Source organism: Eupeodes corollae, chromosome 1 (genome assembly GCF_945859685.1).
Source record: "Eupeodes corollae chromosome 1, idEupCoro1.1, whole genome shotgun sequence".
Taxonomy (NCBI): domain Eukaryota; kingdom Metazoa; phylum Arthropoda; class Insecta; order Diptera; family Syrphidae; genus Eupeodes; species Eupeodes corollae.
The window spans coordinates 165,785,988-165,801,294 of NC_079147.1; the positions used below are offsets into that span (position 1 = coordinate 165,785,988).

The 15,307-nt window shown below is 38.1% G+C and overlaps 1 protein-coding gene across 1 annotated transcript; it reads right to left on the minus strand.

Annotated features, from left to right (window-relative positions):
* Positions 1-9,793: 9,793 nt before the first annotated feature.
* Positions 9,794-14,998, minus strand: LOC129946684 (uncharacterized). The gene has a single exon (XM_056056953.1). It carries the CDS (start codon positions 14,996-14,998, stop codon positions 9,794-9,796), a length of 5,205 nt encoding a protein of 1,734 aa, XP_055912928.1.
* Between the last annotated feature and the right edge of the window lie 309 nt (positions 14,999-15,307).

Consider the following 15,307-nt stretch of genomic DNA (forward strand, 5'->3'; position numbering starts at 1 on the left):
CCACAAAACTCATATGGCCTTCACTGGACCTAAAGCGCTCTATAGACTTGTTATCTCAAAGCAGACTTCATATTAGCTCCCTAATAGGTGTCCTTACAGGACACTGTCTTATAGGCAGACACGCAATACGACTTGGTGTAGCCTCAAATGACTTCTGTAGGAGCTGCATGGACGAAGAAGAAGAGGAAACAATCTCTCATCTCTTATGCACCTGCCCTGCTCTTTCACTCAAACGCAAACTTCATCTGGGGGACTACTCTTTTGATAATCCCAGCGAACTAGCTAAAAAGGATATTAAATATCTTCTTCGCTTTATAAAAAGCTCAAAATGGTTCTACTAGTTAGAAGTAATACTCTAGATTCAAGTGGTATCACAATGGGCCTTTCTCTTGGCCTAAGTGTGTGGATTCTAAATCCGCAGCCACGTTAACCTAACCTAACCTTCTCGATAAAGTCCTTCTTACTGACTTACAGCAAACAAGCTGTATTAAAAACTCAAAAAATCGAATTCTCAATTTAGTCTTTTCTTCTGACGCTATTATTACTCTTGTTCTAGAATATCAGGAATTACTAACATTGACAAATATCACCCCCCTTTGGACATTTTTTTTTACTTAAGTAATCACCTTACTAATCGCAGTAATTCTTTTGATTGCTTATATAATTTTGATTTCAGAAGAGCGAATTTCCAGCAGTTGTCTGAAGATTTAACCATTTCTGGCATTTCTGATACACTAGCATTTTCTAACATTGACGAAGCAGTTTCAACTTTTTATAGGATCCTTAACTATTGTTTTGAAAAAAATGTACCGATAAAGAATTCAAGAAATACAAACTTTAGCCATCCTTGGTACACGAAAGAATTGCGTTTACTGCGTAACAAAAGAAATATGGCATGGAAAACGTATCTCAAAACTCTGTCTAAAGTCAACTTCTCTTTTTATGTTGAATTCTTTAATGAATTTAAGTCTCTTTCTAATTTTGTATACATTTCTTATGTTATGATATATGGGCACTTTTTTGAAAGAGAATCCTAACAAATTTTGGAACCTTTTAAACTTAAAGAAAAAATCAGATGTCTTTATATTTAACTTTACTCACAAGAACCTTTCGTTAGATAAAACTGTTGATATCTGTAACGCTTTCGTAACAAATTTCCGTGAGTCATTTGTTAATAGCCCTCAAGATGTTGATGAAGTATATATTCATAATCTTCACACTTTTTCGCAAACTAGCGAACGTTTTTATTCAAACTTTCTCTAAAAACAGGCAAATTTCCCAGTATATGGAAGAAGTCATTTCTAACACCAATTTTCAAGAAAGGTAACAAGTCGGATATAAGCAACTACAGGCCCATTGCAAAGCTTTCTTGCATTCCTAAAGTATTTGAACAAGTTGTTTGTGAAAGCGTAGCATATTTTATTAAAAAAAATATCATTTGCGAACAGCAACATGGTTTTGTGAAAAAAGATCAACCGTTACTAATCTCCTCACATTCTCAAACATATGTTCAAACGCTTTAGAACAAGGTTATGAAGTTGACTGTGTATACCTACACTGACTTTTCTAAAGCTTTTGACCAACTTAGCCACGGAATTATTTTATTTTAACTTAAGGTTCTTGGTTTTCAACCATTTTTCTTAGCTTGGATTAAGTCATACCTTGAAAACAGATCCTACGAGGTAAAATTTAGAAATTGTCATTCTGAACCTTTTGTTGCTCAATCTGGTGTTCCCAGGGAAGCCATCTTGGCCCTTTTCTGTTTATCCTGTCTATTAACGATGTATCGTCATGTCTACGCTCAAGTGAACTTCTCATTTTTGCTGACGATATAAAGATTTTCATAATCATAAAGTCCACCCATGATCGTATTCTTTTAAAAGCCGACATTGATAGTTTCACATTTTGGTGTTGGAAAATAGCCTTTTACTCAACCCTTTAAAATGCCAGACTATAACTTTCACTAAAAAACTAATCAGTAAAGTTTTTGACTACTGTATATCACAGCAAAAACTCTGTCGTGTCTCCACATTTAAAGATTTCGGTGTACATTTCTGTTCGAACTCAGAGTTCCAATTTTAATAAGGCAAGTTCTATGCTAGGTTTTTTAAAACGCTGGGCAAAGTATAGTTCAATGATCCCTATGTTACCCTTTCTTTGTATAATAAGGATGAGTTCCTTATACCAGCTAAGCGGGGGAAATTATTTGACATGGGCAATTCAAATGAAGAGTGTCCTGGTGCATGCGGATTTGTGGTCATTTGTTGATGGGTCAAATGTTCTACCTGAGGAACCAAAAGATGATCAACTTGTGACATGGAAGACTGGTGATGGGAAGGCACTGGCAACAATCTTACTCAGCGTTAAGCCGTCTGAACTTATGCATGTAAAACACTGTAAGAAGTAGAAGGAAGCTTGGGATAAGCTATGTGAAATCCATCAACCTAAAGGTCCAGATCGTATGGTGAGTCTCTTTAAACAATTAATGCATGCCAAGATGACAGATGGTCAGTCCATGTCAGCTCATGAAAAGTTGCATGAAATCCAAGTGCTTATACCAGATGATTTGCTCAGTATAATTCTGTTATCCCTGATTCCCTGATTCATATGAAAATTTCATAGTTGCTATCGAGAGCCGAGATAGCTTACCATCTTTAATTAACTTAAAAATTAAATTACTGTAGGAAGAGCAGCGTCGTCATGACAAGGGGAATAATGGGGCAGAAGGTCAACAAGTTTTTACTGTTAAAGCAAACAATAAGTTTCATACCAATAGTGCAAACGGCAAAAAGAATAAGGGAAAATGTTACGCGTGCGGTCAAAGAGGTCATTTTGCTGTGCACTGTCGTCAAAAGAAAAATAGTTCAACAAATTCAACAGCATCTTTTGGATTATTTTCTTCAAACTTTGACGATTGTAAAGTGCTAAAGCCTTATGAATGGTGTCTTGATAGTGGGGCCACTTCGCATATGTGTTGCAATAAAGAATATTTTAGCAGTATAAATATGGACAGTAAAGAAACGGTGCAGCTGGCGAATGACAAAACAGTTTTATCTAGCGGGATAGGTACGGTTAAGCTTAAGTCATCAATTGGAAACGTCATCCTAAATAATGTGCTTTATGTACCTCAGCTTCGTGGGAATTTTGTCTCCGTTAGCAAAATTACTCAACATAAATGTTCAGTAGATTTTATTGAGAATAAAGCTTTAGTCAAAAATGCATGCAATGAACCCGTATTAAAGGCCGATCGGAAAAATAATTTATTTATTTTAGATCTGGAGCGAGAAGTTGTAAGTTATAGTTCATGTAGCGAGGTAGATAGTTTTTGCAAATGGCATCAACGTTTTGGCCACCTGAACAGTCAGAGTCTTGAGCAGCTGAAGAAAAATAATATGGTTGTAGGTTTGAATTTCAACTCAGTTATTTCAAAGGTGGATTGCTTAGTTTGTGCTAAAGGGAAAATACATGTTCAACCGTTTCCTAAACAATCCTTACATCGAAGCAAGGAGTTGCTAGAGGTGGTGCATACGGACGTCTGCGGTCCAATGCGGGTGACGTCAGCTGGGGGAGCAAAATATTTTCTAACATTTATAGACGATAAATCTAGAAATATTTTTGTTTTAAACAATTCAAAGCTATGGCAGAGCTACAGACAGGATGCAAAATCAAATCACTTCGGAGCGATAACAGCAGGGAATATCTGAACAGGTCATTTAATGAGTTCTTAAATCAATGCGGCATAAAGAGACAGCTCTCAGTGGAGTATACCCCTGAGCAGAATGGGGTGTCGGAAAGGGCCAACCGCACCTTGGTAGAAATGGCTAGGTGCATGCTGGTAGGTTCTGAGCTCTCCGAGTATTTGTGGGCAGAAGCCATAAATACGGCTGCTTATTTAAGAAATAGGTCTCCAACAAATATAGCTGGAACATTAACACCCCAAGAGCTTTGGTCAGGTCGTGGATCTAAGGCAGTGGTATTAGAAAAGAAACCAGGTCGTTCAAAGTTTTCAGCTAAGGGAAAGGAGTATTATATGGTCGGCTACTCTGACGAATCGAAGGCTTATCGCTTGTTTGATCCCAGAACAAGAAAGGTCGAAAAAAGTAGAAATGTCATATTTTTTGAGGACTTTTATAAACATTCTGAAGATAAAGAAAACGATTTTCTAATAACTGAAGTTGAACATCAACCTCAATTAATAGCTCCACATCAACAGGCAAAAGAAAAAGAAAAAGACGATGAGAAAGAGGAGAACGAGGTTCTTGAAGCAGAGTACGTTAGAGGACCAGGTCGTCCAAAAATATTACGTACAGGAAAACCTGGTCGGCCAGCTAAACAATTCAACCTTGTGGAAGCCGTGAATTCTGTAGAAGAAGTGAATGCTGTTGAAGTACCATCTGTTCCAATGACAGTTGCAGAAGCAATGTTAAGTAGTGAGTCTACGAAATGGAAAAAAGCTATGGATCTCGAGATGGATGCACTTAAGAAGAATCATACCTGGGAGTTAGTTGATCGTCCGGAGAAGAGTCAGGTGATAGGCTGCAAATGGGTTTTTACCGTGAAGAGGAATGCAGATGGTTCAATCGATAGATTCAAATGCAGACTAGTGGCAAAAGGTTGTGCCCAGAAGTTTTTAGTGAACTATAACGAAACTTTTTCACCGGTTGCACGTTTTTCATCGATTCGTCTAATAATTGCAATAGCTGTTGAACGAGAACTCCTGTTGGATCATTTAGACGTGACTTCGGCATATTTGAATGGTGATTTGGAAGACACTGTTTACATGTCACCACCTGAAGGATTCACTGATGACCGCCATCCAAATAAAGTATGTAAGCTACTTAAATCCTTGTATGGCCTTAAACAGGCAGGCCGAGAGTGGAATAAGAGGGTTTACAGTGTTTTGCATGCTATAGGTTTTTCGAGATGCAATGGAGATAATTGTCTTTATGTTATGAATAAAGAAAAACAATTTAACATTATAGCTGTTTACGTAGACGATTATCATGATCGCATGTTCTGATCAACAGTCTATGAATGAAATTAAAGGTAAAATAAGTGAGGAATTCGATTGTGTAGATAAAGGCCCCCTCACATATTTTTTGGGTATTTAAGTAGAGCGCCAAGGACTACGAGGATCCATTAGTATACACCAAAAGCAGTATATAATGGATGTTATTACACGCCAGCGAATGGAAACCTGCAAACCTTAGCTCACACCACTGGATCCAGGGATAAAGTTGCAAAAGTCTTCAAACTCGGCATGCAAGAGAGAAGACCCCAGTTCTTATCAATCGGTTGTTGGGTGCTGCGATTTCATGGGTGTCAAAAAAACAAAATTCAGTTGCTCTTAGTAGTACAGAGGCTGAGTATATGGCTTTGTCTCAAGCCAGTAAAGAGGCAGTTTATCTTAGAAATTTATTAATTGAACTGGGTATCAAATTAAAAAATAATCACGTTATTCTTTTTAATGACAATATAGGTGCCCAGCAACTTGCGAAGAATCCGGTGCATCACCCCCGCACAAAGCATATTGACATACGCTACCACTTTGTCAGAGATCTACTTGAAGATGACATTATTAAGCTGAACTACCAATGCACGGGTGACATGATGGCCGATGTGTTGACTAAGAATCTGGCTAAAGTAAAACATTTGAAATTTGTTAAATTAATGGGCTTAGTAAATTAAACTAATATTTTCAAATTAACTATAGTATTGCGTTGTGGGAGAGTGTTGGAATATTTATTTACTCTACTGTATTTTTATATAATGAACAACACAATACTCTCTTTTGTTTCTACTTAACAGAACTTATGTAAAACTTGAATTATACTTTTTCTGTATGCCCAGCTATATAATCTTATCAAATCTTTGATCACTTGCTTTTCATACTTCTTAGATATTAAACTTAATCTTAAATAAAATACCGGTTAGCGTTTTTTTCTGCAACAGTTATTCATATTTTGGTGTCCTCTTCTTTTTCTTATTCCATGTTTTTTTAAAAATTATATTTTTAATTTGTTTCTATATATTTTTTTGTGCCACCATGCCTATTCTACTTAAAACTAAACCCTTAAACTATAGAACAAGTACCAAGCACCAAAATTGGTTATCCTGCTTCACCCTATTAGTTCGGTCCCGTTCGGACACAGCCCTACTTGTGGCTTGACGATGTCCCGATTGTACAGGAGTCGCCTTTCCACGGTTCGTCGTCTGACATGGTAGATTAGAGGAATTGCCAATCTATCCTGTATCAGACCGCATCTGCCTAAAATGAGGTATGCCTCTGGAGGAATGAAGCCCCACAAGCTTGCACTCGTCGTCGAAAATTAAATAGTTGGTCGAAGACATAGCAAAATTGTCAATACTGTTGATTCTTGGAGTTTCGGCTGTTCGATATAAGCCGGTGCTGCTCGAACACCCGAAACTTCTCCATCTGGGAAGGGGTAACGTTGAAACACACAGGACAACCATAAATGATTCGGCCGTAAGAGGGGCATGCAGCAAATTTCCTTCACTCTGGGGTCAAGCTGACTGCTGTAAAGCAGCCTTTTCGTCGGAGCAAGGCCTCCTCTGGCCCTGGTCAGAACCGCATTTATACGTCTGTCGAAATATAAATTCTAATCTAACCAGATACCGAGGTATATCACTACACTTTTGCTCTCTAATAGCTGCCCGAATGGATTTATACCTCCCGAGGCTTTCTTGTGTCTGGATGCGCATTTGGTAAGAAGAGCTACAGATAAGAGAAAACTATATGAACTCTCTGAATTAGTAAATGAAAATATGTACCTAAGATAGTGCGTAAGCATACCTGAAAGAGTTATATTCCGGAAAGATGTTGGTGGTCTGAATGGGTCGTTACAGTAACATAGTCCTTTTTACCATAACGTCTCACTATATGGTTTCTGATCGGTCGAGAAAGCTAGTTAGAAAATGTTGCGACTATTCATTATATTAAATAAGCTGGACTAAACTCAACGGAACTACACTTGGCATGCTTGCAGAAGGCACAGCTAGGAACGTCGGTGGGCGATGTCCTTGGTCCGGGAGTTTTCAAACGCACACAAAAGACTAATATTCAGGCCAAGATTTCAACTAAAAAAAAAGACGAGGACGTTCTTCGTCTTGTTTTGCAAGTGCAAAAAATAAGTTGGTGGATTAGCGGTCGTGGTAAGTTGATTTCTCTTTGGTGCTCTAGGTATGTCCAGCGAGGAGATATAAATTACTGGGTTTCTCCTCGATGAAGGCGTGGGAAAAACCCCGTTTTCTGTCAGCTCAAGCACTCTTCTTCTGTTTATAAAGTAATGACTATGGGAAGTAAAGGCTTTAGAAAACGGATAGATTCAGGGAAATTAAAATGTAGAAAAACCATATACCTGTGTTTTATACCAAAATAAGGAAACTTGGTAATTAGCTTGGATTCTTTCAATTCCTTTCTTGGCTAGTATGCTTTTTGGATATGTTGAGTTTGCTTATTTACTACAAAAAAAATTTGAACTTCTTAAAAATACTTCAAAAGTTTGGTTGAACTTGTACTTCCAATTGGCTTGTGGTCAGCGAAAGAAAAGAAAAATTTATTATAGTCTCTAAACGAGATTTCGGACATGATTGCGTCAGAGGATTCGAACTTAAAATTTTAATGTGCATGCACATGCGGAATTCCACACGGAATTCTGGTGACGACCGTAACAAACCTTTTTTGTTTCCAACACCAATGGAAAGAAACAAAAAGGAAAAGCGATAAGTCAGTAAACTTGCAAAGCCTGTAAATCTATTGCCTTATGTCCTTGGCATGATATTTTCAGATTAGTTTGCCTTTAAGGTTCTCCAACTCATACAGACAATTACCAACTCGCCTTCTGATCCGACGCTTTATAAACTTTGGTGAAAACTTAGCGTTTTTTGATTTTCCAAAGGAACTTTGTTCGAAATTGTGGCGAAAAACTTCCTGACCTGGACAAAAGGAATGCTTTTTGCCCGTTAATTAGAAGTACGCTGAGCTTTCAAATGAGCAGCGTGTAGATTGTCTTTAATCCTCTCTCGCATTAAAACCATCTTATAGGACGTGGAAATCGTATGTATGTCAGGCTCGTTCAAACAGTTGAGCTTTCTAAGAAGTGCGTACTCTGACGCATAGTAAGGCGAACACTTGATGGACGAGTGAAAATCACTCCTTAAAATAGAACCTATCAGCGAAATATATTTGTCCCATTCATTGTGCTTATCCTTTACGAAGACTCTGATTTTGGACAAGATGAATATAAGCCTGTCTTTGTGTGTTTGATGTTGTAGGATTCCATGAGCTTAGCAAATTCTTTAGACACAAACTGTCTACCATTATCACTATGGACGTGTTCTGGGAATACAAACATCTGGAATACATCATTTTCGAGGTAGTTGCATATAGATTTAGCGCAAGCTTTCTTAGGTGTCTTCAGAAAGATAATTTCGTGAAATGGTCTATGGCTATGAATATGGTTGTATTGCCATCTATTGTACGCGGATATGGCCCTAGCAAATCAATGTAAAGCCTTTGCATTGGACGTACAGTCTCGATTTGTGAACCCGTTCTAGGTCTAAGCGATGTACATGGAGCTTTTGGTTCTTTGCAGGTGTCACAAGACTTAACGAAATCTCTGATTTGCTTGACCATACCTGGCCAGTAATATTTTTGTTTCACGCGAAACAACGTCTTTTCGACACCCCCGTGACATCCATTTTTGCTGCTTTTAATATTTGCAATGGCTCGTCTTGTGAGTTCCTTGGGCAACCAAACGCCACAAACTTTCCTACACGAAACCTAACACGTCTATAAACATAACTATAAGAAACAATAACATCCGGAAGGTTATCTTTATTATCGGCTACGTTTTGTTTGCGCTTTTCGTATTCTTCAGATTGAAAGTAGATCAATGTTTTTCACTAAGATCAATGTTTTTCACTTGTTCTAAAATCTCTATTTCGTCTATTTCCGCTCTAGACAGTGTGTCAGGCACAACATTGAGGAATGCTTTACGATGTTCTACCGTGAAGGTAAATGCCTGAAGTCGCCGACTCCATCGACCCAGCCGTCTGCTCAAGTTCTTTTGTGACATGAGCCACTTAAGACTTGAGTGGTCGGTGACAATTTTGAAGGGCAACCCATCTGATTTGGTCTAGTATACAAAAAAATTAAATAATATGCATTAGTTTGTATATTGTGTAAATTGTGTTAAATATGTATATAATTGATGTTAATTTGTTAGTTCTTTTCAATTTGTGTTACCACTTTCCCATTTAATATGTTGAATTGTCTTTGATTCCTGTTGGATTCTTGTTTCACAATAAAGAAAGAAAAAACACTTGTCTTTAAAAAAACGTTATAATAATTTTATTGTACTGTCATGTGATTTGTATTGATTTTGACTTGATTTGTTATCTGTTAAATGTTGTAATGTGATTAAATATGTGTTTCCTTTTGCGTGCAAAAAAACCAACCGATTTCGTTGGCGATTGAATTCAGAATAATCATAAGAATAAGCATAAGAATTAGAATAAGAATAAGAACAAAATTGTTAAGCTTAGTTAGAATTAAAAAGTAAGGTAAGGAAATGAAATGAAAAAGAATACGCAAAAACCAGTATTTTTGTTTTGTTGAAGAAAATTATAAGTCTACGTGTATATATATATAAATTGTAAATAATGTACAATATAAAAGTGAGAAAACCAAAACATGATAAATTCCTCCTATAATTTAGGGTACTTTATAGAATGTTTGGCATTCTTAAACATCCAGCCCCCTCCTGAAAGGTTATGGGCTTTCTGAACATAAGCGAGCGACTTTAATTGTAGGACGAACGTAGTCTCCGAATTTGGTCCGAACTGTAACTACCCTACACTTGTCATCCTTTCCAGGGTGCGTTTGGATGATTCGTCCTAATAACCATTTGGATGGTGGTAGATTTGGCTCCTTTAGCAGGACAATATCGTCTACCTCCAGGTTTGGCTGTGGAGTTTGCCATTTTGATCGGTGTTGTAGTGAAGTAAGGAATTCGGAATGCCACTGTTTCCAAAAACCTTGAACCATCGCCTGCAAAAGAGACCAGTTAGTCTTTATTGAAATAGAATTGTTATATAAATCAGGTTGAGGAACAGCAGTATAGGGTTCCCCGATCAAAAAATGAGCGGGTGTAAGGGCAACAGGGTCAACATCGGAATTTTGCCACATTGGGCGAGAATTAAGAAGAGCTTCGATTTTTACTAATAGTGTATACATGTCTTCATAGGTAAGTTTTGTATCGCCTATTACTCGTTTTAGATGCAATTTGACGGATCGAACCCCTGACTCCCATAATCCGCCAAAATGTGGGGAAGATGGTGGGATGAATTTCCATTCGACGTTGTCCTTGGCCAGATGATCAATGATGATGTTATTGTGTTGTTGACTGCAGAGAAGATTGTACATTTCGTTGAGTAGACGTTTAGCACCAACAAAGTTAGTACCGTTGTCGCTCCAAATCTCAGACGGTTTGCCTCGGCGGGCAACGAAGCGATCTAGAGCTGATAAAAAAGCAGTTGAAGTTAAGTCTCCGACTAATTCGATGTGGATTGCTTTTGTTACAAAGCAAACGAAGAGAGCTATGTAGGCCTTTACAAATTTAGGGTTCCGACCTCGATTTAAACGAAGCGTTATAGGCCCTGCGTAATCGCAGCCAACTCTGCTGAATGGTCGAGCATACCGGATGCGATCCGAAGGAAGATTTCCCATAAGTTGTTTCGTTGTTGCTTTTTGTTGACGAATACAACCAATGCATTCTCGAACCACCTTTCGAGCAAGATTTCTGCAACCGAGGATATAAAAATTTTGTTTGATTAAAGCAAAGAGAAGTGAGGCACCGGCATGTAAATGATTTCTATGTGTTAAGACCGCAATTAGTTTAGCAATTCTGTGGGATTTACATAAGATTATGGGGTGTTTTTCAGAATAGGTCAAATTCGAATATTCTAACCGACCGCCGACACGAAGAACACCTGATGAATCGATAAAAGGATTTAAACCTTTGAGTCTGCTTTTCGAGTGAAGTTCTTTCTTAGAATTTAAACATTGAATTTCTGAATTAAACAAAGATGATTGAACATATTTTATGATTTGAATTTTAGCAAAGGATAATTCGATAGTAGAAAGTGGATCTAATTTCTGAAGTTCTTTAGGTGAAAAGTAGTTTTTGGTAAAACGAAACACGTAAGCGGCTACTCGAACTACCTTCAACCAACTTGAGGAGTTATTTATTATGATTTCGAATGGATGATTTGAATTATGATTTAAGAGAAATACCTTGGCGATTTTGTTTGTCTTACGCTCTTCCAGGTACTGAGTTTCGATGTCATCTGGGCTATAACCTGATGAAGGCCATTGGTCTCGGTCTTTGCTTAGCCATCCGGGACCTTCCCACCAGATACTAGTTTTTTTCAATATTGATGGCAATAATCCTCTTGTAGCGGCATCTGCGGGATTAGATGCTGATCGTACATGATTCCACGATTTAAAAGGTATAGATGTGAGGATTTCGGATGTTCTGTTTCCAATAAATACCGACCATTTCTTTGGAGCAGCGGCCAACCAATGCAGAACTATTGATGAGTCAGTCCAACCAAATACATTCACATCTGTAACCTGTAAAGAGAGCTTGATTTTGTTTATCAATCGAACAAGTAATAAAGCTCCACACAACTCAAGCCTTGGAAGGGGTAAAACCTTTAAGGGAGCGACTTTAGATTTTGCTGCGACGAGAGTCACAGAAATGGAATTATCAGATTTGACGTTTCGACAATAGACCACCGCTGCGTATGCATCCAAAGAGGCATCGCAGAAGCCGTGCAGTTCCCAATAACGTTGTTTTTGTAGCATGATTCGCGGTATAGCTAAAGATTCGACGATGGGTAGTTCGTTCCTTATAGAGTTCCACTGTTGCGATAAGTAGTCTGGAACTTCTTCATCCCAATTGATTTTGTTTCTCCAGAGCTCCTGAAGCAAGATTTTGACTCCTATGATGACCGGCGCGAGAAATCCCAACGGATCGAAGATTTTTAAAGCTTCTGATAATATGTGACGTTTTGTGCATATATTCGACGGGTGGAATTTGACCTTGTATGAAAAGACATCTTTTGACGGACACCACTGTAAATCCAAGACCTTGACAGAATTCGATTCTTCAAAGTCTACTGGTGAAAGTTCTCGCTGATCCTCTGGCAAGGAGATCAGGAGTGGCCAACAGTTCGTAGTCCACTTTCGTAGATTAAGTCCAGCTGATTTCAAAAGTTCGACTAGTTCCATCCGAAGAGATATGATATCATCAATAGTATCTGAGCCGGTGATGACATCATCAACGTAAAAATCTTCCAAGAGAATTTTTGATGCTCGAGGATGACTTATAGAAGAATCAGCAGCTAGCTGTTTTAAAACTCGGACAGCCAAGAATGGAGCAGCAGCTGTTCCGTATGTAACGGTGAGAAGACGAAAATGTTTTAATGGTTCATTAGGGCTTTCACGCCAGACAATTCGTTGAAAATCTGTGTGTTTTCGAGCAACCCAAATTTGCCTGTACATTTTCTCAATATCTCCTGTCATTAGGTAGGCATGTTGACGAGATCTTAAGCAGATTGAAAATATATCGCGCTGGATAGTAGGGCCCACCAGAAGAGTTTCGTTTAGGGATTGTGAATCACGAGTTTTTGCAGACGCATCGAATACGACACGGATTTTCGTAGTACTACTATCTTCTTTGAAGATTGCGTGATGCGGCAAATAGTAGTTCGTAAAATTTGATTTTTGAATTTCGTTGGATGGGATTTCTTCCATATGTTGAAGAGAAATATATTCATTCATGAATTTTGAATATTCCGATTTAAGAATTGGATTCCAATTGAATTTCCGTTTAATGGAATGAAAACGCGCTAAAGCTGTGCCGAAAGAATCTCCGAAATCGAAATTTGTCGAAGGCTTAAACGGAAGTTCTACTTCATATTTGCCATCTTGACAACGAGTGTGATTTTTGACGAAATTTTTTTCTGCCAATTGCTCCTCGACAGAAATTGATTGCTCGTTGGATACTTCCTCAAGTCTCCAAAATCTTTCTAAATCGAATTCTAGATCCTGATTTAAACGAGTGTGAAGAGTCTGAATTCCTGAGGGCTGTGAATTACAACCAGCGACTACCCAGCCAAAAATGGTTGGAATCGAAGTAAGGAATCCACCTTCTTCGATTTTAGCAGCTCCCGTAATGATATTAAAAACTCTATCAGCCCCTATCAGAATATCGATTGGGCCACTTTGATGAAACTTAGGATCAGCAAGATTTTTGTCGAAAAACTTTGGTAAAATTTGGTTGGCTGGTAATGGTGGAAGCGATGAAGTGATGTTTGGCAATACGAAGCAGTTGATATCAATTGATTCAGAGCTGTAGCAAGAAACAATATTAAGGCTGCATAACCCGCTGGTTACGCCAGCAGACTTAGAAGCAATTCCTACTATTGGAATTCTCACACGTTTGCGAGGAAGTCCTAGGCTTTGAGCAGCTTGCTCAGTTATAAATGACACCTGAGAACCTGAGTCGAGAAGAATGCGCACGATTTGGTAAATTCCTTGCTTGTCCTGAATCCTAGCTAGAGCTGTTGGTAGAATAGTAGACACTTGATGGTTATGTTTGAATGAGATTGAATGATTTGCGATTAGTGAATTCGAAGAATGTGGAATCGGATTTTCAGAAGAATTGGACCGAAGATTTGAATGTGAAGCTGCATTCGAATTTTGATTTGACGTTTGAAATGTTGATTGAGTAGAATTTTGAGATTGAGAAGTATGGAGAAGAGAATGATGACGTGAGTGACACTTGTGACAACGAACAGTGAGGCGACAATTATTATAAGCGTGCCCCGAACGCAAGCAATTGAAACAGAGTGAATTGTTCCTAACGAATTCCCAACGAGAGTCAATGCTAAATGATATAAATTTCGGACAACTTGAAAGCAAATGACTATCTTGACACTTAGGGCAACTTGGGGTAGATTTTACAAAATGCGTACGAACAGCCCGAGTGCTGATGGAAGATGAAAAAGAACTGCATGATTCAAAACACTGACAACGAGTTTGAAGAAATTGAAGAAGCTCATCTATAGTTGAATCATCCTTTGAGCCAACTTCTTCGGCCCAGGCCTTCTTAGTGTCTTGATCAACTTTTTGCAGAAGCAGGTAAATGAGCCATGGATCTCGTGAACTGGAGTCTAAAGCTTTAAGACCCCGTATGGCTTCATCAGCCCCATTGGTGATCTTACGAAGCGATTGAAGATTTGTCGCATTGCACGACGCCGACGGTAGCGACAAAAACAACTGAATAAATGAACGGACAATAAGATGTTTCTGATCGTAGCGTTGTTCTAACTTTGACCAAGCCTCCGCATAGTTGTTTTCCGAACATCTTATATGCTTGAGAAGATTCGCGGCTTCTCCGCGAAGAAACGATTTTAAAAAATGAAGCTTTTGAGTGTTCGTAATAGTATGATTTGAATCGACAGTTCCCATGAACATGTCTCGAAATGTCGGCCAATCTTTATATTCGCCCGAGAAAGGTTCGATTGTGATTCGTGGTAACTTTATAGACTTGTGAGCGATAACCAATTCCGAATCTTCCGATGGTGTATGATAACCTTGAGGCACAATTTTATGACATTCTAATGTTTTTGATTTGCAAAGAATTGCATCAGAAAGTAAGGCATGTGTTTCAAAATATTTTGCCTCATATTCGGCATATTCAGGTTCGCGGTCAACGTAATTTTCCTTGTCAGAATATTCTAAAAGTTCGTCTTGCAATGCTACGAATTCTTTCCATGATTCAGTTAATCTTTCAAGTCTAAATTCTAATGTACTAACTGTTGTATCAATAGGAATCGACGATGCATACGAAGCTGTGAGTGTTATACAGCCTTTTGCACGACCACGCTTAGCATTGATTTTATTCATTATGAATAGAAAAAAAAATAAATATAAATGTCTTATAAGTCGCAACCGCACTATAGCAAATTTGTCTTTAATTGTATGCCTATAAATGTGTGAATAAATTTATTCATTTTAATAAATTTCTTTATTAACATTCGACACAACGAACTGGATAAAAAATATTTTACAATACGGTACAGTCTTATGACACTGATGTTTGCCCCGTTTCAATAACTGTCCATGTTATCACGCAATATCAGAAAAATAACGGCATTAAAGTTCCTCTAAGTAACCTCTATTAACATAAGGTCACCAAAAACCCGAATAAATTTT

Bases quoted from the DNA above. Each gene is read 5' to 3' on its own strand.
- LOC129946684 (XM_056056953.1), bottom strand. From the start codon at position 14,998: ATGAATAAAATCAATGCTAAGCGTGGTCGTGCAAAAGGCTGTATAACA.